The sequence below is a fragment of the Falco peregrinus genome, chromosome 11 (assembly GCF_023634155.1).
Source record: "Falco peregrinus isolate bFalPer1 chromosome 11, bFalPer1.pri, whole genome shotgun sequence".
Lineage (NCBI taxonomy): Eukaryota > Metazoa > Chordata > Aves > Falconiformes > Falconidae > Falco > Falco peregrinus.
In genome coordinates, this window is record NC_073731.1 from 18,730,407 (window position 1) to 18,753,979 (window position 23,573).

At 37.2% G+C, this 23,573-nt stretch overlaps 1 protein-coding gene across 7 annotated transcripts in view; it reads left to right on the forward strand.

The window, feature by feature from the left end:
• The window catches only part of THADA (THADA armadillo repeat containing), a 161,697-nt gene that overhangs the window by 32,286 nt on the left and 105,838 nt on the right, over positions 1-23,573 (forward strand). For 5 of the 7 annotated variants that reach the window (XM_055815966.1, XM_055815969.1, XM_055815968.1 and 2 more), the window contains exons 23-26: positions 577-709; positions 3,581-3,691; positions 4,859-4,981; positions 5,660-5,751. In XM_055815966.1, the coding sequence (XP_055671941.1) occupies positions 577-709; positions 3,581-3,691; positions 4,859-4,981; positions 5,660-5,751 (459 nt within the window). Of the gene's footprint in view, positions 1-576; positions 710-3,580; positions 3,692-4,858; positions 4,982-5,659; positions 5,752-11,884; positions 11,999-15,468; positions 15,615-23,573 lie in introns of those variants that run through there. The other 2 variants (XR_008749141.1, XM_055815970.1) reach the window with 2 other exon arrangements.

The window sequence follows — 23,573 nt, forward strand, 5'->3', positions numbered from 1 at the left end:
AGAGCAATTTAGGAGCCTTACCAGAAGTTTGACTAACAGTATTTTGGAAAGAGCAGTATGTCTTGTATGTCATTCCTTCTGCTGCTCTGAGGTTTGCAGGGGTATTTATATAATAGGCATTTACTGTGAGGGGCTTCAGTTTTGTTTTTTGTATGGTTATAAACTTAATTGTATATGTTAGCTAATGTAAGGATCAAGCATCAGCTACTGTGTGTGACAACAAAGATGTAAATTTGTGACTGTCACTTCCTACACAGTAACTGATGTGTGTATGTCTTTGTTTTCTTCTCCAGAACAAAGTTCCTGGCAGAAACGAACAGTTGCAGTGCTGAAGCACAGAATCCTGGTTTCTGTTCAGTGAGATATCTTTTCCTAGTGGCATTTAATAATTAGGGTTAATACAATTTGTACCAATATTGGAAAAACATACAATTCCTTTTCTAATTTCTGTCCTGTTCCTTAGCAAAATCTTTATATGCTTGGAGATGTTCACATATAATAAGAAGTATTTCTGCAGGGTCACTAAATGACCTTCTTTGAGACTGTCCTAGTTTTTTATGTATTTGTTTCATGTAGATGTGACAGCGAGAGTCTGCGCAAGATGCCGGAGCAGTGGCTAAGCTATGTGTTAGAAGAAATCAAATCTTGTGATCCTTCATCTACGCTATGTGCAACCAGACGTAGTGCAGGAATTCCATTCTACATACAGGTACCAACTAATGTAATTACAATCGCTTTAATTTTATTTTTTTCATGTCCTTTCTGGTGAATACACTTACATATTTGTTTTTCTTATGTCAACCCCTTTTAGTGAAAGTGTTACTTTTTTTTATACAGGCCTTGATTGCCTTTGTGCAACCAAGAAGCCGCATGTAATTAAACCGTGTTTGATGCTGTTTAGCACTGCAGTTCTGTTGATGCTTGAGGTAGATTTAAATAGTGCTTAAAAAGACTGATCTTAGGCTCTGTGTGACCACTGTAATAATCCTAGCAAATCCATAATTTAATTCACAGATTAAGTGAGACTCTGTTAACTGTATAACTGTGCTGCTTCCATGTGAAGTGGGAGGGTGGTAAAATCTGAACAGACCATCGTAGAATTGTAAAATGGTGGCCCAGAAAATACCACAAAGAATTTGGGTAGTCCACTCAACAGTAATAAGGCGGAATCAAGTAACGGTCACGCTGACTGGCGTGGACTGACAGTCTTGAGTGTGATGAATGAGTAGGTTACTGAAGACATATCCGTGAGTGTGGGGCCATGCTCCTGCAGTCTTCCCGCTCCCCATGTTATCATCAGCTCCACACATTCCACCCTCTAGCTTCTGCCAAGTTCAGAACTGATGGCTGATCAGCTTGTGGGCAGTGTTTTGTCTCTGCTCAAAGCACCACCTCCTGCTGAGTGCCTTGCAGTAGTATGCAGCTCATCTGATTCTTGTGGGTTCAGTCACTGCAGAGTTGGTCCTGCAGATTACACTTCACCTGTTTCCATTCCTTTCCTCCTTAAAGTGGCCATGATTGCTTTCTCCTAAGTTAATCTGCATTGTTTTAATTTTCAACCAGTTTTCTAAGATAGGAGTCCAAGATTAACTACATGATTTGTAACTTTCTCCGCTTGCTGAAGTTAGTTTCAAGCACATTCCAAGAATCTGAGGGACTGCTGGGAGCAAGTTCCTCCTGCCAGAATAATTCATCTTGCTTGTTTTTCACTCCGAGTTTGCCCTGAGAAGGTTGAGGCAGCCTGCTTCTGTCTGACCTCTCTTATGTCAGTCACAGCCTGCTCCTGGCTTTGCTAGGTATGTGTGTGCTAGGCAGCAGAGATCAGAAGGAGGGCATTGGTTTTAAAGACATTTTTCTTTTTCAATTTCAGCAGTTAAAAGATCTTTCCGTTTTATGTCTGTAAGTTGTCTGCAAAATGAATTTGGTGATTTCATGTCTTCTGGTTTCCCCATTCACACCACAGAGTTTGAATCCCCTGGGCATTAGCTAGCATTAATCCTGAGAATGTGAAAAAACAAACATGTTTGAATCAATTGTTCACGTAAAATTTACACTGTCTAATGTAAGGACTACGTGGACCCAAGGGTACCCCTTTGCAGAAAACGTGCGTAGTCTGCAGTTGGCCTACATTACTGAGTCCACATGGCAAAGCTTGTGCTGTGCCATAGCTGTTTGGATAAAAAAGTCAGATGCTTCTATTTTGACAGCTCTGGAAGAGTACGAAGTTACTCTAGTACATCAATGAGAAGGTTTGAAATGAACATTTGGCTTATCCTGAAATAATCTATTTTCAAATTGTAACTTTATTGTAAAAAGAGGTGATAGGGTTCAACTACTGAATGTGCCCGTAGCCCTCAATAAAATGGATTAAGCCTTAAATAGCATGTTGCATTTAAATAATAAATATACAAGTTGTAATGCATAGCCTAACAGTACTGTAACAAGGTTATTTTATTAATGCATGAAATTGAGGCTCAGTGTGGTCTCTTTGCTATCTACTTCCTGTGACATTTATTCTTGTTTTAGTAAAACACATCTGTTTTAATGATAATGTGTACTTTTTAGGTTACGAACATTTTATATGACCTATTTAAAAAAAATATTATCTAATAGTACAAAGGTGCAGCTCCTATTAGTGGATGAGGAAATGGTGGGAAAATATTACGGCTTTAACATTTTTAGGGTATGAAATTTTAGTCTCCAGTTCATTCTCTTTTATTTCATACTTCACTAATACTTTTTTCCCTATCCTTCTGTTTCTCCCATTGTTGGAGATAATGATAAACTGACGATGGCTACTTCTGGGTTTCTGCCTAATATCTATACTTCATTTGGCTTGCAGTTGATCCATTTGATTGTTCTTGTATGATGTAAAGTACTATTAAATATCATTTGAACTGATGCTGAACAGACTCTGGGACCCAAAACACAAATGCATAATAATTTTTTATTAGAAATAAGTGATTTATGATTGTCCATTTGTACTAAGTTGGACAAATTCAACAAGAGCTACTAGATGGAGAAAGACTGTTTTAACTCCAGTCCTGAATTTTAAAGGAGTGTTTTCATCTCAGCTGGATGTCCTACGCATTGAACTACTATTTGGAGATGGATGTATCTCTTCCCTCCTTTTAAAAATGTGCTGCCTTTTTTATCCTGTTTCGCAAACCAGGATTCATTCTTTGGTCAGCCTGTGTAATCTAATATGTATGTTATTAAACTAAAAAAAAAATCCATACTAGAAAATGTAAGTATCTATTACATGGCAGATACTTTCACTGTAATAAATACTATGATTTTTTTGGGTGTGATAAATTACTAGCGGTTACATGCAAGCAGCTTTTTCTTAGGCAGATGGGTAGTGCATTAGTAAAGTTTTCATACTGAAACATGGCATGCTAAGAGGCTTTGAACAAAACTAAGAATTAGAACTGAAACTTACTTTTTGCAAATCTTTCTTTAGTCCTTGTATATGATCAGAAGCTAGGCTATAATATGATAAATACAGGAATGTGGAGCAGAACTGGTAGTAAAGAAAAATGGCTAAGAACAGCTGATTTTTTTTTTTGACTGTCTGTAGGCTTTGTTAGCTTCAGAACCCAAGAAGAGCAAAACAGATTTGCTGAAAATGACAATGAAAGAGCTGATACCTTTGGCTGCACCTTTGAATGAATCAAGTGTAATTCCACAGGTAAAATACAGCTTCTCATCAGAAGGCAAATGTCAAAAAAATGTTTGTGTTACTTCAGACAGTTAAGGAAATTTGTGTGTGTTTTTAATAAAGATATTTTGGGTTTATTATCTATAGCTAGGGGTGCAGAGGTTACGAAGTTCACTGGAATTTGCAAGTGCATAAAATAGTGGAAAATGGATTGGACATAATTTCATGTTTTTTTTTCTAGTACATCGAATGCAGTCACATTCATTTTGAATTTATGTGATCGGTTTACTGATTGGTACGTTTCTAAACATAGATGAGTAATTTCCTTTTTACAAGGAAATTAACAAGCAAGCATTTGTTTACATTTAGAGTAAATAAATGAGTTTCATAAATCATACTGTATGCAGTAAAATATTAGATGAAAAGTGATTTTATGCAACCTTAGTAACTTCTAAAATGTAAATATATACATTCAGAATGCATAAAAAATATTTAAAATCTTTATCTTAATTTTATTATGTTTTTTCTTTTTTTTATGTTTATTTTAAAGATCATATTATCATTTAGATCTTTATCTTCAAAATGTTATCAAATACTTAGTATTTCTGGTTTTAAGTGCAAGCCGTAATTTGTTGACAATACATAGAATGATGTTCTAATGGATCTGCCAGATCTTCTGTCGATATGAATTTATGTAGCTTTGTCAAAGTCTATGAAGCTACATAGATTACCACCTTCCTTTACAGAGGGTAGAGAAATATCAGAAAATGTTCCATATGGTGAAGCAAGCCTGGCTGTCAGTTTTAGCTTAATATTGTCCTCCTGTGAGTTGTAGTTTATTTTTTCTCACAGTATCTACAGCACGTCAAGAATGTTGGAAAAGATGATTCTAAACTTCGAAAGTTATTTTTACAGCCATGATAAGCTAAGGAAGAAAGAATGTTGGCCTTTACTTGCAATGCTTGGACTGTAGTTGTTGGAAGAATATATTTTGAAACTAATTATTTTTAACAATGTTCACTGCAGCACCGTTTTAATGTATTTTTTAATAGCAGTGTTCTTGTATTTATTATGGAAATGAAGTCCTATAAATGTGCGTATGGATTGTTTTTGTTTTGCATGTTCACTGCCGTAATTAACATACTTTAAATTCAAGATATTTTCCAATGAATATCTATTTTTCTTCTACCCCCATAGGTTCATGCTTTAAATATCCTTCGGGCACTGTTTAGGGATACACGTTTAGGTGAAAACATCATGCCTTATGTTGCTGATGGAATACAAGCAGCAGTTCTAGGTTTTATGTCACCTGTCTGGGCAGTAAGTTAATTCTTAATTTTGCTTCTCTAATTTAACAGGATATAGAGTAGTGCTGTTCAGTGAAGCTTTGGTCATGTTTATAAATGACAGTGCGGTTTCTGGAATGTTATGTAGTGCAGTATTTCAGTGTACAGCAAAGAATAATGTAGACTTGCAAAAAAGTCATAGTTTTGGTCACATTTTTTGGTTTGTTTTTTTCTGTAATGTGAAGTGCTGACAAAAAGTAGGGCAAAGCTTACCTCATGATAACAATATATCTAGCTGTTAAATTTTGAGTCAGTGCAGCTAGCTAGTAAGGAGTGCATTTACAGTCATTCTCACTGTTACTTTGCTTTTCAGTAAAAAATGACATTCCATATGGTACATTAAGGTAGAACATTTCATCATCTGCCATGCATAAGGGTGAATGCTTTGAACTACTAGAAATCTGGATGTATCCCCTTATATTAAAGATGGACATCTCCAAAACCTCTGAGCTTTCTATTAGTACCGTTTTAAGAGGAAAAATGCTCTGAATTAATTGCTTCCACGTGCTGACCTCTGAACAGTAGGCATGCTCTGTCCTTCACTCAGCTGTTTTTCTTTTTGACTGTACATTAGTGGCTGTATTTAAAGAAACATTAGTACATTTAAAGGAGTTTTTAAAACATAGTTCATGTTCTTTTCTTTTTCCTTTAGGTAAGAAATTCATCTACACTTCTTTTTAGTGCTCTGATTACAAGAATTTTTGGGGTTAAAAGAGGGAAAGATGAAAATTCAAAAAAAAATAGGTAAGCATCACTTGGTATCAACTGTAAGTTTGCAAAACATGACCTTAGCCAACAACAATTTGAAAATGTTGCTTTTTTTATGGATATATTGAATCATAATGTTACAAAAACACGTAGCCTTGCTTAAATTGTGCTGCCAAGAAATAAGTGGCCAAAAATATCTGCTGTTAAGCACTGAGAGTAAATTTTACTCGTGCGATTTCACAGAAGGGGAGTGTTGCTGAGAGGTTTTGGTACCAGTGGCTCTTCCAAATGCCCAGTCTCTCTCGTGGTCACAAACTAGCCCTGTTGCTCTTGACAGCAGAGAGCAGGCAGTGAAGGAGAAGAGGAGCAATGGTCACGTGTGTTCCCTTACCTCTAGAGCATGCCTGGAGGTAAACTCACCCTTACTAATTGGAGATTTTTCCCTCTAGCCTTCCTACTCTAGAACACCCTCTTCTTCTTATGTGTCTCTTTCCTCCAAGGTCCAAAAATTGCAGCTTGTGAAGCTGCTTCTCTTCCAAGGGGTTCTGCCTTTGAACTCTAGTCCTGCTCCAAATCTTCTACTGTTTGGCCTTATTAATCTAAAACCTATTCTCGGACTCTTAAAACTCTCCAGTCCTGAGCATTCCTGTTTCTCTAGGCCCTCCAGTTAGCACATAAGCACCCCAATGTTTTTGTTGGCCTTCAGCCCCTTCCTTCTGCAGCGAATGAAGGATGTCTATGCCCTGTGCTCTGTAGCTGAGGTTGCTGCTCTAGTAGGGATGTGGAAATAATCTTGAACACAGAATAAACTCATTAAAAAATACTCCTGGGTGAGCCTGCAGGGCCGTAGAGTGGTCACACTATGGATATTATGGTAACCATTTCAGAAATTCCTAATGGATTTTCAGATCATGGACAAGGTATGCAGTTTCTGAAAGGAGGCAATTGTTACAATTTACCTTCAAAAATTCCACTCTCTTTTACTCATTATACAGTGGTTCCTTACTGTTGATCTATGTAGCTAATAAAACTTTCATGCACGTTACGAGAAGCTAAATGTCCTTGGATGATACTAGTCTTTCATCTTATAGACAGTAGGTGCCATTTTAGCTGTTAGAAACAATTAATTTCAGGTGTCACTTGAAAAAATTAGTTATTATGCATGTATGAATGTGAGGAAGAAATACAGGTGGGAAATTGGAGAGAAATTACCTTTAGAACATTACTCTTCCCCCAAAACAGATTTGAAATGTCATTTCCCCTACTGCATGAAATTATCCCTGCTTTGTCATAAACCCAAATCACTTCTCACCCAAACATGGATTTCATTCCCATACCACTGGGTTTCAGCCAAGCAGGGCAATAAAAAGGTTTCTTATTTCTTGACTTCTTACTTTGGTTTTGTAGCAGCATTTATAGTTGGGTTTTTAAATGTTGATATTGTTTGCTTACTGGAAGAGAGGTATACCTCAGCTTTTTTTAAGCTTGTATCCATCCTAGGGAAAAACTTTGACATGAACTTCTACAGTGGGAAGGCAAACTGACTTCTCAAATACGTACAGTGTGATGAGATATGTGTAATCTGAGATTTCTGTTTGTGAAGGTATAGAAAGTAGTGCATCTGAGCGTCTGTTGGGGGTGGGAGATACCAGAATGAAGGAAAGTAAACTTTTATATGGTTAAATTGAATTCATTAAAAACTATGTTAATTTTTATGTAACTGGCACCGTTGACTTTTTTTCTTTGTAGTCATTTTGACTAAAAGAGGTTAAGGCAGGGCTGGCTTCTTTTTCTTCCTTTATTTATTTAACAGTTTTGTGTTAAACATTGTATGTATACATCAGTCTTATTGTTGCCCCCATGTAGAGTCAATACCATGAAATGGGGAATGGGAAAAACTACTAAAGACTGGTCAGGGAGGGACAGGAGATATGAAAACAGAAGCAGAGATTTTTCAGGTTTGTGACTTGAAAGTGTGTCTACAGAAGATGCAGGTTTAGAAGAATGATGCAGAGGTTGTTGGCTGTTTTTTTTGTAAAGCTTCTTCTTCCGAACCCAGCCGGTGAGTTTAAGGTAGGTTGTGTTTGGGAAGAGGGCTGTGTTGCAGTGGTTTGGCACCACGAGGTGTCACCGTTGCTGCACAGCTCCCTGCAGCCACACCGGTGGAGAGCAGCTGTGCTTGAGCACTTCTCTTTGGGAGCGCTAAACTTGTTTTGTGTAGTGTTTTGCCAGAACAGAATTCGTATATTAAGAATAATTTGTTCTCCTCCCCCACCGATTTTAAATCTGTCGGTTTACTGCAAAAGCACTAGCATTCTAGCAACTTGCGTCTATATGAACTTGTGTGAAAGTCATCTCTTTTTGAGCTGCTTGTTCTGTTGCCTGCAGGATGGCCTGTTTGCATTAAGGGGCAGTCTATTTGTGGGCAGAGAAAGACACCAACTTTCTGATGCCACCGTTAGGACCTTGCATAGGTTTCCAGTTTGCCTGATTTTAGATTAGGGGTTTAAATCTCTTTTCTGTGCCAGGGAGCATTACTTTGTTGTTCTCAAATCTCAGCATCTGTCTAAAACATCAGATGTTCTCAGCATCTGTCTAAAAAACGATGGATTTTCTGGTTGTTTTCTCAAGAAGAGCTCCTGTGAAATTGGTACAATTGGGGTGGTGGAGAGTTTGTGTAGACTTCCAGAAGAAAGCTTTGTTGAAACAGTACTGGCAACTTAACTCCACTGCCATGTTTCTTTAACTTACTTAGTGTAACTTTTCCCTTTTTTTTTTCTCCTATTGGCACTAAAAAATCACATATATCATCTTTTATACAAAAGTTATAGGTCTATCGTGCCTCTTACTGCTTTTAATCTGCTGATGTTATGTTACATTCCCTATTTATGTTAATTTTGTACATTATAATTTCTATGCAGCTAGGATGTTTGCATAGTGACAACACAGCAGGGGTCTGTTATTTGATGGTCTTGGATCAGTTGTGAAGCATTGGACTGAACGACCGAATGAACTATAACCTATGTCTGATCAGTAACTGCATTTAATTTGTTTGGTTTTTTTGTTTTGTTTTTGTTTTTGTTTTTTTCCCCAGGCATATGTAAAAGAATGATGGGTTTGGGTTTTGTTTTGATTTCTGTGGTTCTTAGGTTCTTTTTTTTGTTTGTTATTTTTTTACCTCCAAACATTCCTGTGTCATTTTGGGTGTTTCCAGTAGAACAGCTGTGTGAAAGGGCCTCCTCAGTGACAAAGACAGTGGGGGGATGCCTAACTCTGCTGACAGACATTTTAAATTACATCTGCAGTGGGCATCCCTGCTGGAGAGCAGAGGCAAGAAGGCATGTTGAACTGGGCTTTGTGATCATTGAAAGGGCATTTGAAAGGTCAGCCAAAACTCTGTCTGAGGCAATACTATATTATGCTAGAGAAGGTCCATTCTCTGAAAACTTGGTCTGCAGTTTGAGGGTTGAAGAAACTACCAGCTATGTACCATGGTTCCCGCTGCTCAGTTGTGTTGGTTCAGTTGTCATTGGGGCTCTGCAGTGGGTCATCTGCAGAGTGTTTACGTCAAAGCCGGATTGGTACAACTGGGGAGTGGGGAACTGGGGCTGTGAAGGAGGAGGATTTCTTGAGCAGAACTCTGGGCTCATGCCAAACTTTGCTCTTAAGGGTTCACTGGAAACTTGAAGGGACTACTTGTACATCATGCTTTTCAGAAGATGCAGTCATGTTCTGTTTTCGTTAAATATGGATGTGTCTTTAATTTATAGCATGGACAAGGAAATAATGAATTGGAAAATTAATACTTGAAGAATAACAACTCTTGCAAGTAGAATAGATAGAAGTTGTGTGCAGATTGTTTACAGTGGTCCATGCAACTATACAGGTTGAGCTTTCTCTTTCTAGTGAAAAGAAAGCTAGAAACAAAAACATTTTCTCTGGGTTCTCTCTTTCTGTATCAAAACTTCCAATGCTGCTGTGTGTGCTTTTGTATATATATGTGTGGGTGTGTTTGGCTAAATGATACTTTGAAATCCAGATAACGGGTTTTTAAAATGGTCCTGTTAACTCTTACCTGTAGGGGAGGGTTAGTTTAGTTTTTATATACTTGATTTGGGACTATAATCTTAAATGTTACGATGATTTCAGATCTAAAAGACTTGTAATGAAATTCTAGCCGCATAAATACAAAGTAATGAGGAAGGGTTGGAAAAGAGTCTTTGCAGTTACTCCATTTAAATCTGGTGACAGAAAGCGTGCTCTGCAAAGATACGTCACCACGTGTTTTAGAGCAAATAATTGCCCCTTCTGCAAGCCCTTCACAGCACAGGTGGTATTTATGTTAGTTTAGCCAGTCACTTCACACTGGGTGGATGCGGGGTCTGTATCCCAGTTTGCCTAGCTACCATGCTGGCGGCTGCGGCCTGTGCCCCAGTCCCGCTGCCCTTCCGTGCCCACTCCTGTGCTGTGGGTGTGGGGCTGCGCTGGGGGCTGCCCTCAGCCCGAGCAGTGGCTCTGGAGGGGGCTGCCATGGCCCTGGCCACCAGGCACAGCCTCCCTCGGGCTGCTCTGGGAGCACCACTCAGGGGCATGCTGCAGACCCGAGTACTACGCTTGGTTTAAAGTAAATTAATCGAAGCAGGGCTTTGAATGCAGTGAGTTCTGTAGGGCAACGAGTTTAGTCTCTCGTGTTTTGATTAAATGGTCTCTCATGTTTTCATTACATAGCTGTTTCCCATCCTCTTGTGCAGTCCGTTTACAATGTAGATTTGCTGATTCCATGCACTTTTGAAGAAGCTGGGGTCTGGCGTATGCTTAATAATTCTGTTTTTTTCATGGATATTTTTTTCCTGTTAGTGTTGCTACAGATTGCAAATCATCTAAAGTAAATGTTTGCTCTAGTTGATTGTAGGCTCCAGTATTCATCACGTGAAAAAATTAGGATGTCTTGAGGTAAAGAGATTCTAAAAATAAAATGGAATATATATTGTGATAGTTAATGCAGATCTGTATATGAAAGTCAAAATAACTTACATATAAAGTTAACTGAAATTAATTTTGAAATGTAATTACATTTCTCATCATAGAGAAATTCTCTTCTGCCCAAATGAGTTACAGTGGCAATAGTGACACTTTCACCTACATTCTTACACACACACACAAATATCTATATATATATCTTGTCTATATATGGGCTATGTATATGTGTATATATAATACTGGAGGCTGGACCAGTGGTCTAGTCCAGTGCTGTACACACACATGTGCATATATATCAGAGACCTTTCTGGTCTGTAGTCCAATGCTAATTAAAAGCTGCTATTGCTTGTTACTGGGCAAGACTCTTCTCATCAAATACCTGGCATTTCTGGCTTTTATCTTTTTTTTTTTTTTTTTTTTTTTTTTTTAAAGGATGAGCATGATCAGAAATTGCCTTTGAGGCAGTTTGCCATTTGACTTGGAACAGGCTTTAGTCTTTAGAATAATAAAAAAGGATTGCCCTGACTTCTCTGAAAATGGAGGTTTTTTAGTTGGAATATAAATGTTGCAAAGTCCTCAGAAAGAACAGCCATTGGCCTCAGGTACAGGCTGGGGTTAAATGAAAGAATAGGGAGTGGGGAGAATTCCCTTGGCTTCTCACTTGGTGGAGGAGGTTCCAGGAAGGAAAAGCTTCAACTCGTTGATTAACAAGCAGTTTCTTAAGCAAGACTGAAATGGTACAGTGTAACCTGGTGATTTTTACATGAAGTAACTGGTGTGTATGTATATTTGCATTTAGGGAGGGCGGAAGCTCCTATTTACAGTAGTGAAGGGAAAATGCATATGCAGAAAATACTTAGCTGTCAACTTAACACACATTTTCTGTGGAGTAAATATTCATGCTGCTAGAAAATTGAATATGAACGCTGCCATGTTCTTAGTGTTGGTTAAACATATTTGGAAAGAAAGAAACTTTAATTGTGAGCTAGATGGTACTACTTGAAATTTTTATTTTCATTTGTAGCTGTCAGTAAATGTTGATGACTATCAACAATGTCAAGCACTTGAAAAGGAGAAACTTATATTAAGATGAAAACTATGTAGATATGAACAGGTTTTGATGGTGCACTAGTGGCTGTGAGACAGTCAACTTGCACAGCGACCCTTTGCTTGCTTTGTTCTATTGCAGGTTGATTGTTCAGCACTTCTCAGTAAGTGGTCGCTTGCACACTTCAAAGTCACTGAGTAAAACCAAATGAAAAAGTTCATATTCAACTTTCAGTAACACTGAGTTGGATTTTGTTTCTCCTAAATTGGTATGTAGTTTTTCTTAACATTAAGGTTTTGTATAAATACTAAGTTTTTTGGTAAAAAATTGTGTTTTACACTACAATGGGTTAGAGGAAAACAAATTGAATGTTCTAATGCAAACCTCTCTTCTCATAATATTAACCTTAAATTAAATGAATCTGAAATATCTTCCTTTTCACTAAGCCACTCTAGAGGTGTAGGTTTAAGTACATAAAATACTTTGTAAGCACACAATTCCTGTTGAATGTTCCACATCTGGCAGGTTCACACTTCCAATATTTCTTAACAGCTGAAAAATCTGTCTTACATCAATGATGTTTTTGTCAGTCTTAACAGCAACTGTTTTAGACATTTGCAGTGCATCATATTGGACTCTGGTAGGACTTATGAGATGGGTCTGCATTGCCTGCAGAGGAGTGGCCAGTACTGTTTTGGGATAAGCTGAAAGAAACTTTGGTGGCACTAATATGGTCAAGCTGTAATGGCACATCAGTGTCATAAAATTGGATAGCCCTTAGGAGGGTTTCACTAGAGGTGATACTCGGATTGACTGTAGCCTATGAACACTCCGTGCTGATTTGGAGGCACACCGCTGGCAGAAGTCCTGTGTGCCACCTGAGGTATAGCTGCACGTGAGAGGATGCTGACTGCAGCAATGGGTCCTCAAGAAGGGCATGGTGAGGCAGCAGAGTGCTGAGCCTCATGTGTTGCTCCAGCAGGGAAATGCAAGTATGGCTTGATTCACAAAGCTGTCCTCTGAGCTTTGTACCTCTTGGACCGCATGCTGTGGAGGGAAAGATTGGGATCGCTTTATTCTGGTTCTTATTGGTGATTCCCTAGTGGATTTTCTCTGGCAACCTTGGTATGTTGCAGCTTTTCAGCTGAAATACTGGGTCAGTGACAGTGAGGTTTCACGCGGTGACTGAGCCGTTTGAATGCCTCTGGTCCTTTTTCTCCAGCTTCTTCTGTGCCACGTTTTGCAAGCTGTTCCGTCTGTGCCACCTTAGTTCCAGTGAATGCTTGCAAAGTAGTTATTAAGCTTTTAGTGCAGTGCATTGTCTTGTGAGGGGGTTGTTTTTGTTAAAAAGAAATTCCTCCTCGTTCTATCTGCCAAAAATGGGCCACGTGTATTTTGCTCAACTTCTTGTTTTTAGTGCTCTGGCTCTTTTTTTTTTTTTTTTTTTTTTTTTTTTAACTTTGACAGATTTAGAAGACTTAATCTCAGAACTGTCTCAAGAAAACATGCAAAAGTTCAGGCTGACTCAGATAACTGTTACGGCTTTTACTGATTAATAGTTCAATAACAGTATGCTTGTTTAAACATAATTTTGAACAGGCTTCCTGCTTCTAAGTGCCTTTATAATAGGAATAATGATGATAAGGTTCTATTAACTTGTAAATTGAAGGTAAAATTTATGAAAGCTTTGTGCAGAAACAGACAAATTGAAAACAAGCTCCTTGACAAACAGACAAATTGAAAACAAGTCTCCCTCTGTGTTAACTACTTTAGTTATTCTGTTTGTTTTACATGTGTAATGTAAAACTATCTAAAATCCTCTGTAGCAGAAAATGTGGACTGTTCTTGAGGTTGAGGATGCTTTATGTCTATATGATTTCTGCTAAAAAATCTACAGCACCATTTTTACTTCAAGATTCTATCTTGTATGTACAGAGTCAGAAAAATATTAACTCACAGAAATCCCAGTTAAATCTCTGGGGCCTAAACACATATTTGAAGCCCTTGTGTGCAAATGTGTATCTGTGCTCTCCTGGACAGGGAGGATCTTCATAACCTGCTGTCTTAAGTCAAAGCTAGAAAATAGGAAGATGAACGTGGTAAACTGACCTGAATGAAAGTTGACCCAAAGTGAAACATCCTAACATTGTATGTGCTGGCCTGAGGTGACTTCAGTCCATTCCTTTGTTTTAAATAAATTAGGGGCATAATGTTAATGTTTGTTTCTATTGAGTGAGTGAAATACGTTCAATAAAAGAAAAATTACTGTAAACCTAACCATATGAGCAGATAATTTAGTTGCTGTTGTAGTTATAAAAGTTTTCATTAAAATGAATTGATGTAATTTTTCTGGGGTTTTTTTGATGTAATTTTTTTCTGGCATGCAATTCCATGCATAATGTACACATCCCTTATTCATTAGCTTCACCATACTAAGTAAAAAAGCAGTTACTTTTCACAGAATGATTCCAGACAGAAAGTATGTGGGTTGTTTGGGGCAAGATTATTTTTTTTTTTTTTTTTTTTTTTGTGGCAAGAGATTACAGATACTAGTTATATAGGTAGTGGTTAAACAGAGTTCTTGGTGGCTCTCTAGAGATACATACATATCTCTTTATATGTGTGTGTATACATGCATGTGTATGCGCATATGCACACTCATGCATATACACAGTTAACTTTCTAAAAAAGGTAAAAATACTTGTTTTATATATACTTTTATATACATGCATATATACTAACATGTTTGTGCATGTATATAGAAGTTGAGTGTTGATTAATGTGTTGATACAGCTATCAGGTTGTATCTGTGATGTTGGGTTTAAGTGATATTCCCCTGTTTTTATTCTGAGCCCCTTGTACACTTACTTTTCTTGCTAGTATAGCAACAAAAGTACTCTTGGAAGAGGACTTCACAAGTTATTTTAGTGAACTGTGTGTTGCATAATTTTTCCTCTAAGTCACACTTTTCCTGAAGTATTTGTTCTACACAGGTGCTCTTTCCGTACCTGATTATACAAAGGGTATAATAAATAGCAAAACAAGAGGTATAAAGAGACTTGTACTTAAAAGAGATCAAAGCAAACCAGACCATGCAGTCCTTTGGAAATCTTGGCTAGCTTTCTTGTAAATAAAAGTGCTTCTAAAGCAGAAGGTATTTAACTACTGTATTTATACAGGCCTTGATTGACAGTTCAGTTATTAACCTCATAAAAACACAGCAATGTAAACTAGTAAGAATGTTTATTCTAGCACTTCTATCCGAAAGAAAATGATAACCAAGATAGAGTGGCATATTCTTAGTTCCTTTTAAGTATTTGTTTTAGGGCTGTGTAGCATAAAAGAATGTTTTTTCAAGTCAGTGAACTTAAACTATTTTGCTTACTGTTCTAGGATTTAAGTATTTTCTAATTCTTAACAAAACAAATGTTAGATTTATTGAAGATGCAGAGTCACCACCTCTTTATTGAAGGTGCAGATCCCACCACTTTATAATGATTCTTCTTTCCCCTTCATAGTGCTTTGCATTTCATTTGGGGTAAAAAAGAAATCTGAATTGTTTTTTGTAACTAACTTGATGTGGTTATAGAAAAGTTGTCCCTTGTCACTGAAGAGGTGTCCTGTATCATGTTAGAAAAACAAGTATGCAATCATCTTTTATACCCTTGCTCTTGGGCTCATTAGCTGATGTATTGCACCAGTTGTTTTCTAATTGTTTTTTCCAGGTTTCATTGTGGTTTTTCAAGCCTCGCCCCAAAATTACATGGCCATTTCTTTTTCTTTTGTGGGAGCACCAAAATTCTCTTCTGCATGTGAAATGTTTGAAAGGAGCTTATCGTGAGTGCTGGGACAGGATTCAGGAATTTTTTAGGTATGTTCTTTAAAACAAAATTATCTGAAGCAAACTCTTAAAATTTATATATATTTACATTTCTAAAAAACCTTTTCTGTTGCTGTTGTCTCTATCTCTTAGTCAGAATGGAGATGATTCTCTGGTTGACGTCCAGAGGGACTGCTAATCAAGAGCTTTTATAAATATATACTATTTCTGAATTTTTAAAAAATATATGTAAGCAGTTATTTTTATTTCATGATCAAAGACCAGGTAAATCTCAAGAATTTTGTTGTTCTTAGTAGCAGCTATTGCTTAGTGTAATTGCAGTAGGTAGTAATGGCAAACAAATACAGGAAGACCAGAAAACCACTGATCTGTTAAGAAGACAAGGTTAGAACCATGGTGATGGAGTGGGAGGTAGCTAAATGGAATCATAGAAACTGTAAAAGGATTTCTTGATCCTGTTTCCTTGATTCTTTTTCAAAGCATGATCGTTAGCAACACTTGATCAGGTCAGCAGTGACTTTGGATGAGTTAAAATCCTCCAGAGATGGAGCCTCTGAGTAACATGTTTCAGTGCTTCATTCCCTTTTTTCCTATTGGCCAATTTAAAACTCCCAAGCTATGATTTGTACCATCTGCAACTACTACAAGAAGTTTAGCTCTCTAATCTTTGATTCCTTCAAGTCGTTGTAGGCTGCAGTTGGATCTTCCCTGGACCTCCTCTTTGTCAAACACAACAAACCTGGCTCCTTCAGTTTGTTCTCACAGTGCATGTACTCTAGGCCATGTCCATCTGAGCAGCGGTTTGCTGGACCCTCTCCTGGTTCTTCTAACCTCTTCTGAACCTGGTAACCCAAAACTGGATCGAGGATTCACTGTGCGAGGTAGAGGAGGCTAGGAACTTCCCTTGATCTGCTGCCGCATTTATCCTAATGGACATAGTCCTGTATGTCGTTTGCCTGGTTTACAGTGAGGATGTGCCGTTGGCCCAAACAGAGCTTGGCATCCACTGCAACCCCCAGGTCCTATCCCATGGGGCTGTGACTGAGCCAGATGGCTTTCAGCCTGTACTGATGCTCAGGGTTATTCAGCCCAGGTGCAAACTTTTGCATTCTCTTTGTTGAACAGCATGAGGTTTCTGTTGGCCCAAGACTCAAGTTTCTCAAGGTTTGTCTGGACTGAACTTCTGCTGTCTGGTGTTTCAGCTACTCCCCCTAATTCAGTGATGCCTGCAGATCTGCAGAGGTTGCTTTCTATCTCGTCAACCTAGTTGATAAAAATGTTGAGGGATGTCAGGGGATGTGGAGGATTCCACTGGTTACCAGCCAACAACCAAATGCGGCACCACTGATACCCTTTGGGCCTGGTGGTCCAGCCCAAATGCTTCCTTTATCCAAGTTGTACTCTCTCAGCTTCCCAGCTTTGAAAGCCGAGTGAAGCTGAACCTGTTTGAGTACAGCATTTTTCTAGTCCATTTTAAAGTTGTTTGCCTTAATAGAAATGTAGCTTAACTGCTTTCCCTAAAAAATAAGAACGAGCAGATTCCAAGAATAGTTTTAGAACTGTGAGAATTGTTTTATCAATCGTCAAAAATCTGTTTGAGTTTCGTCTATTGGAATGTTCGCCATTTTTGGATTCTTTGTGCATTTAGGGACAAGTTCCTTTATGTTGGTTTTGCTGTCAATTACTTCTTTATGGATGTGAAACTGAAACCTGGCAAGTTTGGAGCCTTTCAAGTAGCATGTACACTCTCTTCCCAAATGCCAGTTATGGTGCTTGCCTTGGAATTTGCAGATTACCTCCTTGACCTGACCATAATGGGGTCACTTTAGGATAAATTTAAGGTTCTCCTCCTCTAACTTCAAGTCAAGTGAAAACTGCAATTTTTTTGGAGTTGTTTTTTTTTTTTTTTTAAGAAGGTGTGAGCCACCTGTTCACCCTTTCAGAAACACACTGCAGACTTCAGTTTTGTTTAAAAATACAGGCAAGTTCTTAAGGGTGATCACTGAGTGCCTGGAACTTCAGAAAGGAAGTTCTAGAAAGTTTTTCATACTAATCTAGCATGCATTTTGGAATCTGCTAGCACATAGTCTTAGTCTGGTTGATGTCAGGGGTGAGATTTGAAAATTACAGGTCGCTAATCTTTATATAATTCTTATCAGCAACAGTTAAGCACCAGTTGAACTGCATGTGTTGAAGAAAGGGTTGGATTTTCCATGCAGATCAGCCTGTCACAGAATCACGGGAGCACATGGTAGTAGTGGTCCTGCTGGTGCATCTTAAAAAGTTTGCTTTTCCCCATTATTTCTGCAGGAAGACTCCCTGAATGCCACCTTCTCAAGTAAAACTTCTCAAGAATCTTGCTGCTTTGATCATTAGAAACTGAACTTGCAATGTGTATTTGTTTATGGCCATTTAATGCTCATTTGTTCTTATGCCAGCATTGTCCTTTATTTTAAATAATTATTTTCCCTCCTGATTCTTCCCTTGAGGTAGTTGTGGATGCCAGTCATATGTCCCCTCTGTGTTAATTTTGCCAGACAAAACAAGTTGAGGTTTTAAATCTCCTCTCAGCAAATTTGCTTTCTATTCCCTTAGTCATACGAGCAGCTTTTTTTAAGTGTCTCTTTTAACTGGGAGCTAGCTGTGAGTTATTCCAGTTTATGTCTGTCTTGATTGTTGGAGGGTGGCTTTAGTACTTCCTTGTCCGTACTGACTGTATCAGGGCTGATGTGTGACAGAACCACATCTGCACTTTGTCCTCTTGATGAGGGATCCAAAGTACCAACTCATATGCTTGGATCCTTTTGCAGTTTCCAGCTGGAGACCTTCTAAGCTGTAACACATTTTTTCATTAGTCCTCATATATGCAGTTTTTTTATCTGCTATTAATTTGATTTTCTTCTAGTATTCGGGTCTTCAAGATACCCAGTTTTGTTCCATAGTGTTTGAATCTTCCCTCCCTACAGACAGCATCTTGTAACTTTTGTTTCATAGATGGATTTTCATTGTCACACTCATAACTTCTTTTACTGTGGTCTTCAATTAAACTAATAATAATAATAATATTGGTCCCAACAATATCGGTCCACCAATAACTGACTTGACGTGTTCTTTCTGGGTCTTTGTGAAGTCCTGTTCCTTCTCTAGCTTACCCATTTTATGTAATAGCATACCCTCGTTGCAGTGTATCAAGTATTTTACTGTCGCTCATGGAGATTACAGTAGGGTTTCGTCTGTTTAACTGAAACTGTAGTTTCGCTGTGGACCTCGTGTAGGTGTTTCCTCAGACTACCATGCGGGATGTTGTCTGCTTCCTGCTGTTTTCTGTGTCTCACAGGAAGCCCATGGGGTTTATCTCTGCTCTGAGCTTTTTCCTCAGAGCCGCTGCCCTGCTTTTTACTTTGAAGTAAATTTTGAGTAAAAAAAGTGTAGATTTCAAACATTTTGTTTGTTGAGATAAGTTCTAGTCAAACAGATCTCTTGAATGTTATTTCCTTTGTCTAGAAATACCTTTACCATTCTTGGATGAGGTAGGGGTTAGGTTGGCATGATGTAGTTTCTAATAGTTTTGCACATTGCACTTCGTTCCATTTTATCTTACACCTTTATCTGTAACTGTTGTCTTTTACAAGTTTTTTTTTTCCCTAAGTTTCTATATATTCTTGAGGCCAGAATAAAGGTCTGTAGTTTTCTGAATTGTTCTCCCTACCAGCACTTTTGTATAATTTAAATTGTTAAATATTTGTTTCCCTAGTTGTATATTATGCTGTCTTGCTATGTTCGAAAATCCAAGATAAGAAATTATCCTTTGAGTTGAATGTGTTAAATTCTTTTGAGTTTTGATTCCCCTTTAGTTAGTAAAATTTCTGGATTTTGTACCTTTATTGTTGTTAGCCGTCCTGCATGAAATGCAGTTGACTCATAATCTTTAGTGCTGTTTAAGGGAAAAAAAGAAATCATTTAATTCTTAAAGCATTTCTGAATTAGTTTTGGTCTTTATCATAACCTCAGTATAAAAGCATGTCATACATTTTTTTTCCTTGGTCTTTTTCGTATAGTTGAAAAAAATATTTTCTACTTATTTTAAGTTTATGCTTCTGAAGTTTATCTTTGTTAATAGGGAAATAAATTTCATATGTTTTGATACAGAATCTAACCACTTAACAGGTGATAAGGGCTGGGGAAAGAATATGAATGTCAAAATGGGCAGTTAAAACCTAGTCAAGTTAGGTTAGTTGAGCTGCACGGTGGGGTTTTTTCATAGTTTAATGAAGGCAAAAGAAACAAATATGTAAAATGTGGATTATCTTTATATGTCTGTCATTTTGAGTGACAGTCTTGCCAAATTCAGTCCTGGTTTTTAAATGTTTTAAATGAAGAGGGCTTCATGAAAAACTACATTCTTGGTCTTGGTCTTTCAAAATACATCAGTCTATATTGGTTTTTTTTCACATTCCAAATCTGTTTTTCCATTTTTAAAATAGTATTCTTATTTCTCCTGTCACCAGTCTGACATTTATTTGTCAGATGATCTGTTAGCAGTATTTATGTTCAAAAAAAGCACTAGATACCCTTAGTGCCCTCAGATTCATTGTTTCTATATCCCACCTATGCTATACTCAAATATGAGCATGTTTACTGCAAATGTTCTTTAACTTGTCAGTTACTAAAAGCAGCATACAAGGTTATAAAGCCTTCAGTTCTGAAAAATAAATGAAAGAACAGAAACAGGTAATCTTTGACACATGTTGCAGTAAAATGATACATACGCCCTAGTGTCACAGCATGGTTTTAATCTACAATATTCTCTTAAGTGCACAACACAGCTTAAAAAAAGAACACTGTAACATCCATAGTTTTATTCTTAAATGTATTTCTTTAAATGAAGTTGAATAATTCACACTCATTATGCATAAAGGTGGAATAGTTATTTATAAAGATGCTAGCTGTTTAAACATAGATACTTACCCTTGCATTATGTAGCATCAAGTTGCTACTCAGACAAACATAATGTATCGTGACCAGAGGTGTCACAGATTTCAGTGGCATTTATGAATTTGGTTTTAGAAGTTTGATGATACTGAATGTCTTCAACCCCAAGTTCTACTCAGAAAAGTGATAAAGCCAAAAAGCAGTGCTAAATGAATGGTAGAACTACTGACAATCAAGAGTATAATAAGGGTGGTTATTTAGGTTATTTAGGCAGATTTAGGTAATTTCAGAGGAAAGTAAAACTGGTTTTTGCTTTTTTCTGAAAGAAGCATTACAAACTAGATTGCTGTTCATGCTTAAAATAAATTAAATTAGACATTTCCTTAAATTTTATAGAGATTTGCAGTTTGCTTCCCTTAGTTTTATAGATTTACAGTCCTCTTTTGTTATGTCTTTTTTTTTTTAAATTAAGTTTTACTACTACAGTTGCTGATTATTTTTTTTTTTGGTAACTTAGCTGTGATTCACTGTTGTCTTCCAAATGCTTACTGCTAAGAATTAAATTCTATCCTTTGTAGCATCACATGCCTTCAGAATAACTTCTTGTCTATTTATATGAACTCTTTATTCTGTGAAGTATCTTTCTTGCTGTCATCCCAACCTTCTTCCCCCTGTCTGGGGCAGACAAAAATAGGAAAGAGTTTGTTTGATTCAAGGTCATGCAGAGAATAGTTAGGAGTGCTGGGTGTAGCTTGATTCTGTATAGCATGGTACATACATACCTCTGTATGTCTGTGTTTTGTTAATGGAACATCTCTTCAGGTAGGAAACCTGAGTTAAAATGGGAAAGAAACTCACGTGTGTCTCCCCTTCTATGTAAACACTCTTTGTCAGTCTGTCTTCTGAAAAATGCTAAACATGACTGCAGTCTCTAGCCATCAAAATGGAACCTTTTGGGAATGGGTTGTACTCAAATTTAGTCTGGCTTTTCTGCAGAGTTACTTACCTATGACAACGCATGAACATTGTTAAACTGTAGAGTGAGTTGTAAATATTGTGTCTTCCTTTTTATGTACCACAGCATTCTGTGTGTATACAGTTTTGCAAACTATTTTTACAAGTTAATTTAGGAGGATGTAAGTACTTCTGTTGGTTTATCTCTCAACTTTTTGATATCAAACATCATTTAAATGATATACTTAAATGTCATTTTACACTGGGGAGAGGGATTTTATTGTAAGCATCACAAGCCCACTGATAACTTTTGTATTTCATTACCATGCTCCCTATTTCAGTAAATAACCTTCCACTAGTCCATTGTTTAGGTCTCAGTAATCCCATTTGAAATTCTGGATTGTGAAATTCTCCTACTTTGGGTTACTAACAGGAAAAAAGAAAATACTGTTATAGAGCCTGTGCTTGAATGTACTGTCAACGATGAGCTCTGAAACAATATAAAAATAATTTCAGCAGGATGTGGGGAAAAATACTGGTGTCTTAAGGCTCTTCCCAGTTACTTCTCTTATAAACTTGTTTTAGGGTGAGTAGATGTAAAATCCTGTGATCTGAAAAATGTTGGTTTTAAGGATTTAATTATGGTAGCTACATAGTGAAAAGCCTCTGTTTGAATGTGTCAGTGACTAATGAGAAGACAGTTATTTATATTTTTAATTTAAACCTATAATTCCATGTCAGATGTTTTAGAAAAGCAGGGAGAAGTTTGTTCCACGAAAGTGTCAGCAGTATTTTTTTGATTGTTTTAGCTCACACTTAGTTGATCTGTTCCTTTATAGGTATGTTAAGGACTTATCTTCTTTTAAAGATATGGATAGTTTATTACTTACAAAGCCTAACTCACATTTGTGTGTGTGTGCACGTGCGTAAGTGTGTTTCTATCACTAACATGCATTAGCCAAATCTTAAAATCTATTTTTCAAAGCAGTGTAGTTTTTGATGAAATTCATAGAAAATATGTGGCTTAGTGTCATGAACATTTTTGAAAAGCAGAACCATTGCATTTTTTTGGTGTTCCAGTCACAGTTCCTGTACACAAATACTTGTGTGTGCCTAATAGTACATACATGTTTCCAGGAGCAACAAGCATGGTCAGTAATCAAAAACAAAATAACTAAATACCTCTGTTGTACTCAATCTGGCTGTTTTGCTTTCTGCTCGTTCTGCAGTTGCACATCTCCCTGCCTTGACATCCCCAGGTAGCGGATTCACAGTTAAGTCTGTGCTCTGTGTTTTTGAGAACACCTTTTCATTTTGCAGCACTTGTGCTAATTTGTACTGTTTCTTGTTTCCTCTCTGAACTGGAAGAAAATCATCCCTTGACAACCAGTCAGCTCAGACCGTTGTGTCACCTTTTTTTTTTTTTTTTTTTCTTTTCTTTCTTTTTTCTTCCCTGAAAGTGCCTTTGGACATCTTTTCTGCAGGTACTGCTGATTAATGGTTTTGATTAGACTGCTCTTTCACCTCATGTAGCTTATGGAGCAGTAAACCAAGTGGGAGATTGTGTAAGTTACCCACTTTGGTAGTTAGCATTTTGTTTCCCTATCAAAAAGATTCCTAAAACCACACTAATTTCAAAGAATTTCTAGGCATTGTAAGGATGTTAATTTCCATTATTTAATACCGATTCAAACTTGGCCACTGAATTTTTAATACATTAAAAATGGGCGTCTTAAAAATACTTGTGTGAAACGCTAGTTGCATATGGTCCTTTCAAGCCTCTAACCAATGGCTGTCCATTCCATAGGATACTTAACCTCAATTCTGCTTTTGCTTGATGCACAGTGTGGCACGAGAGGTGATGGTGTCACAGCATTTTTCATTGATTTTTTTTTTTTTTTAATATAGAGTTCTTGATGTTTATGTATGAAAACTCAACAGCAAGACAGGCTATTTCATTTGATACACTTAGAGCTTACGTTTTGTGCTGTCTCTGGCTTTGCATCTTCAGTTTGCTGTATAATGTATGTGGAAAAAAAATTGAAGTTGTTTTGAAGAAGCTGTTAAAAGAAATTACATGGGTGTTTTCTGCTTAAATAACCA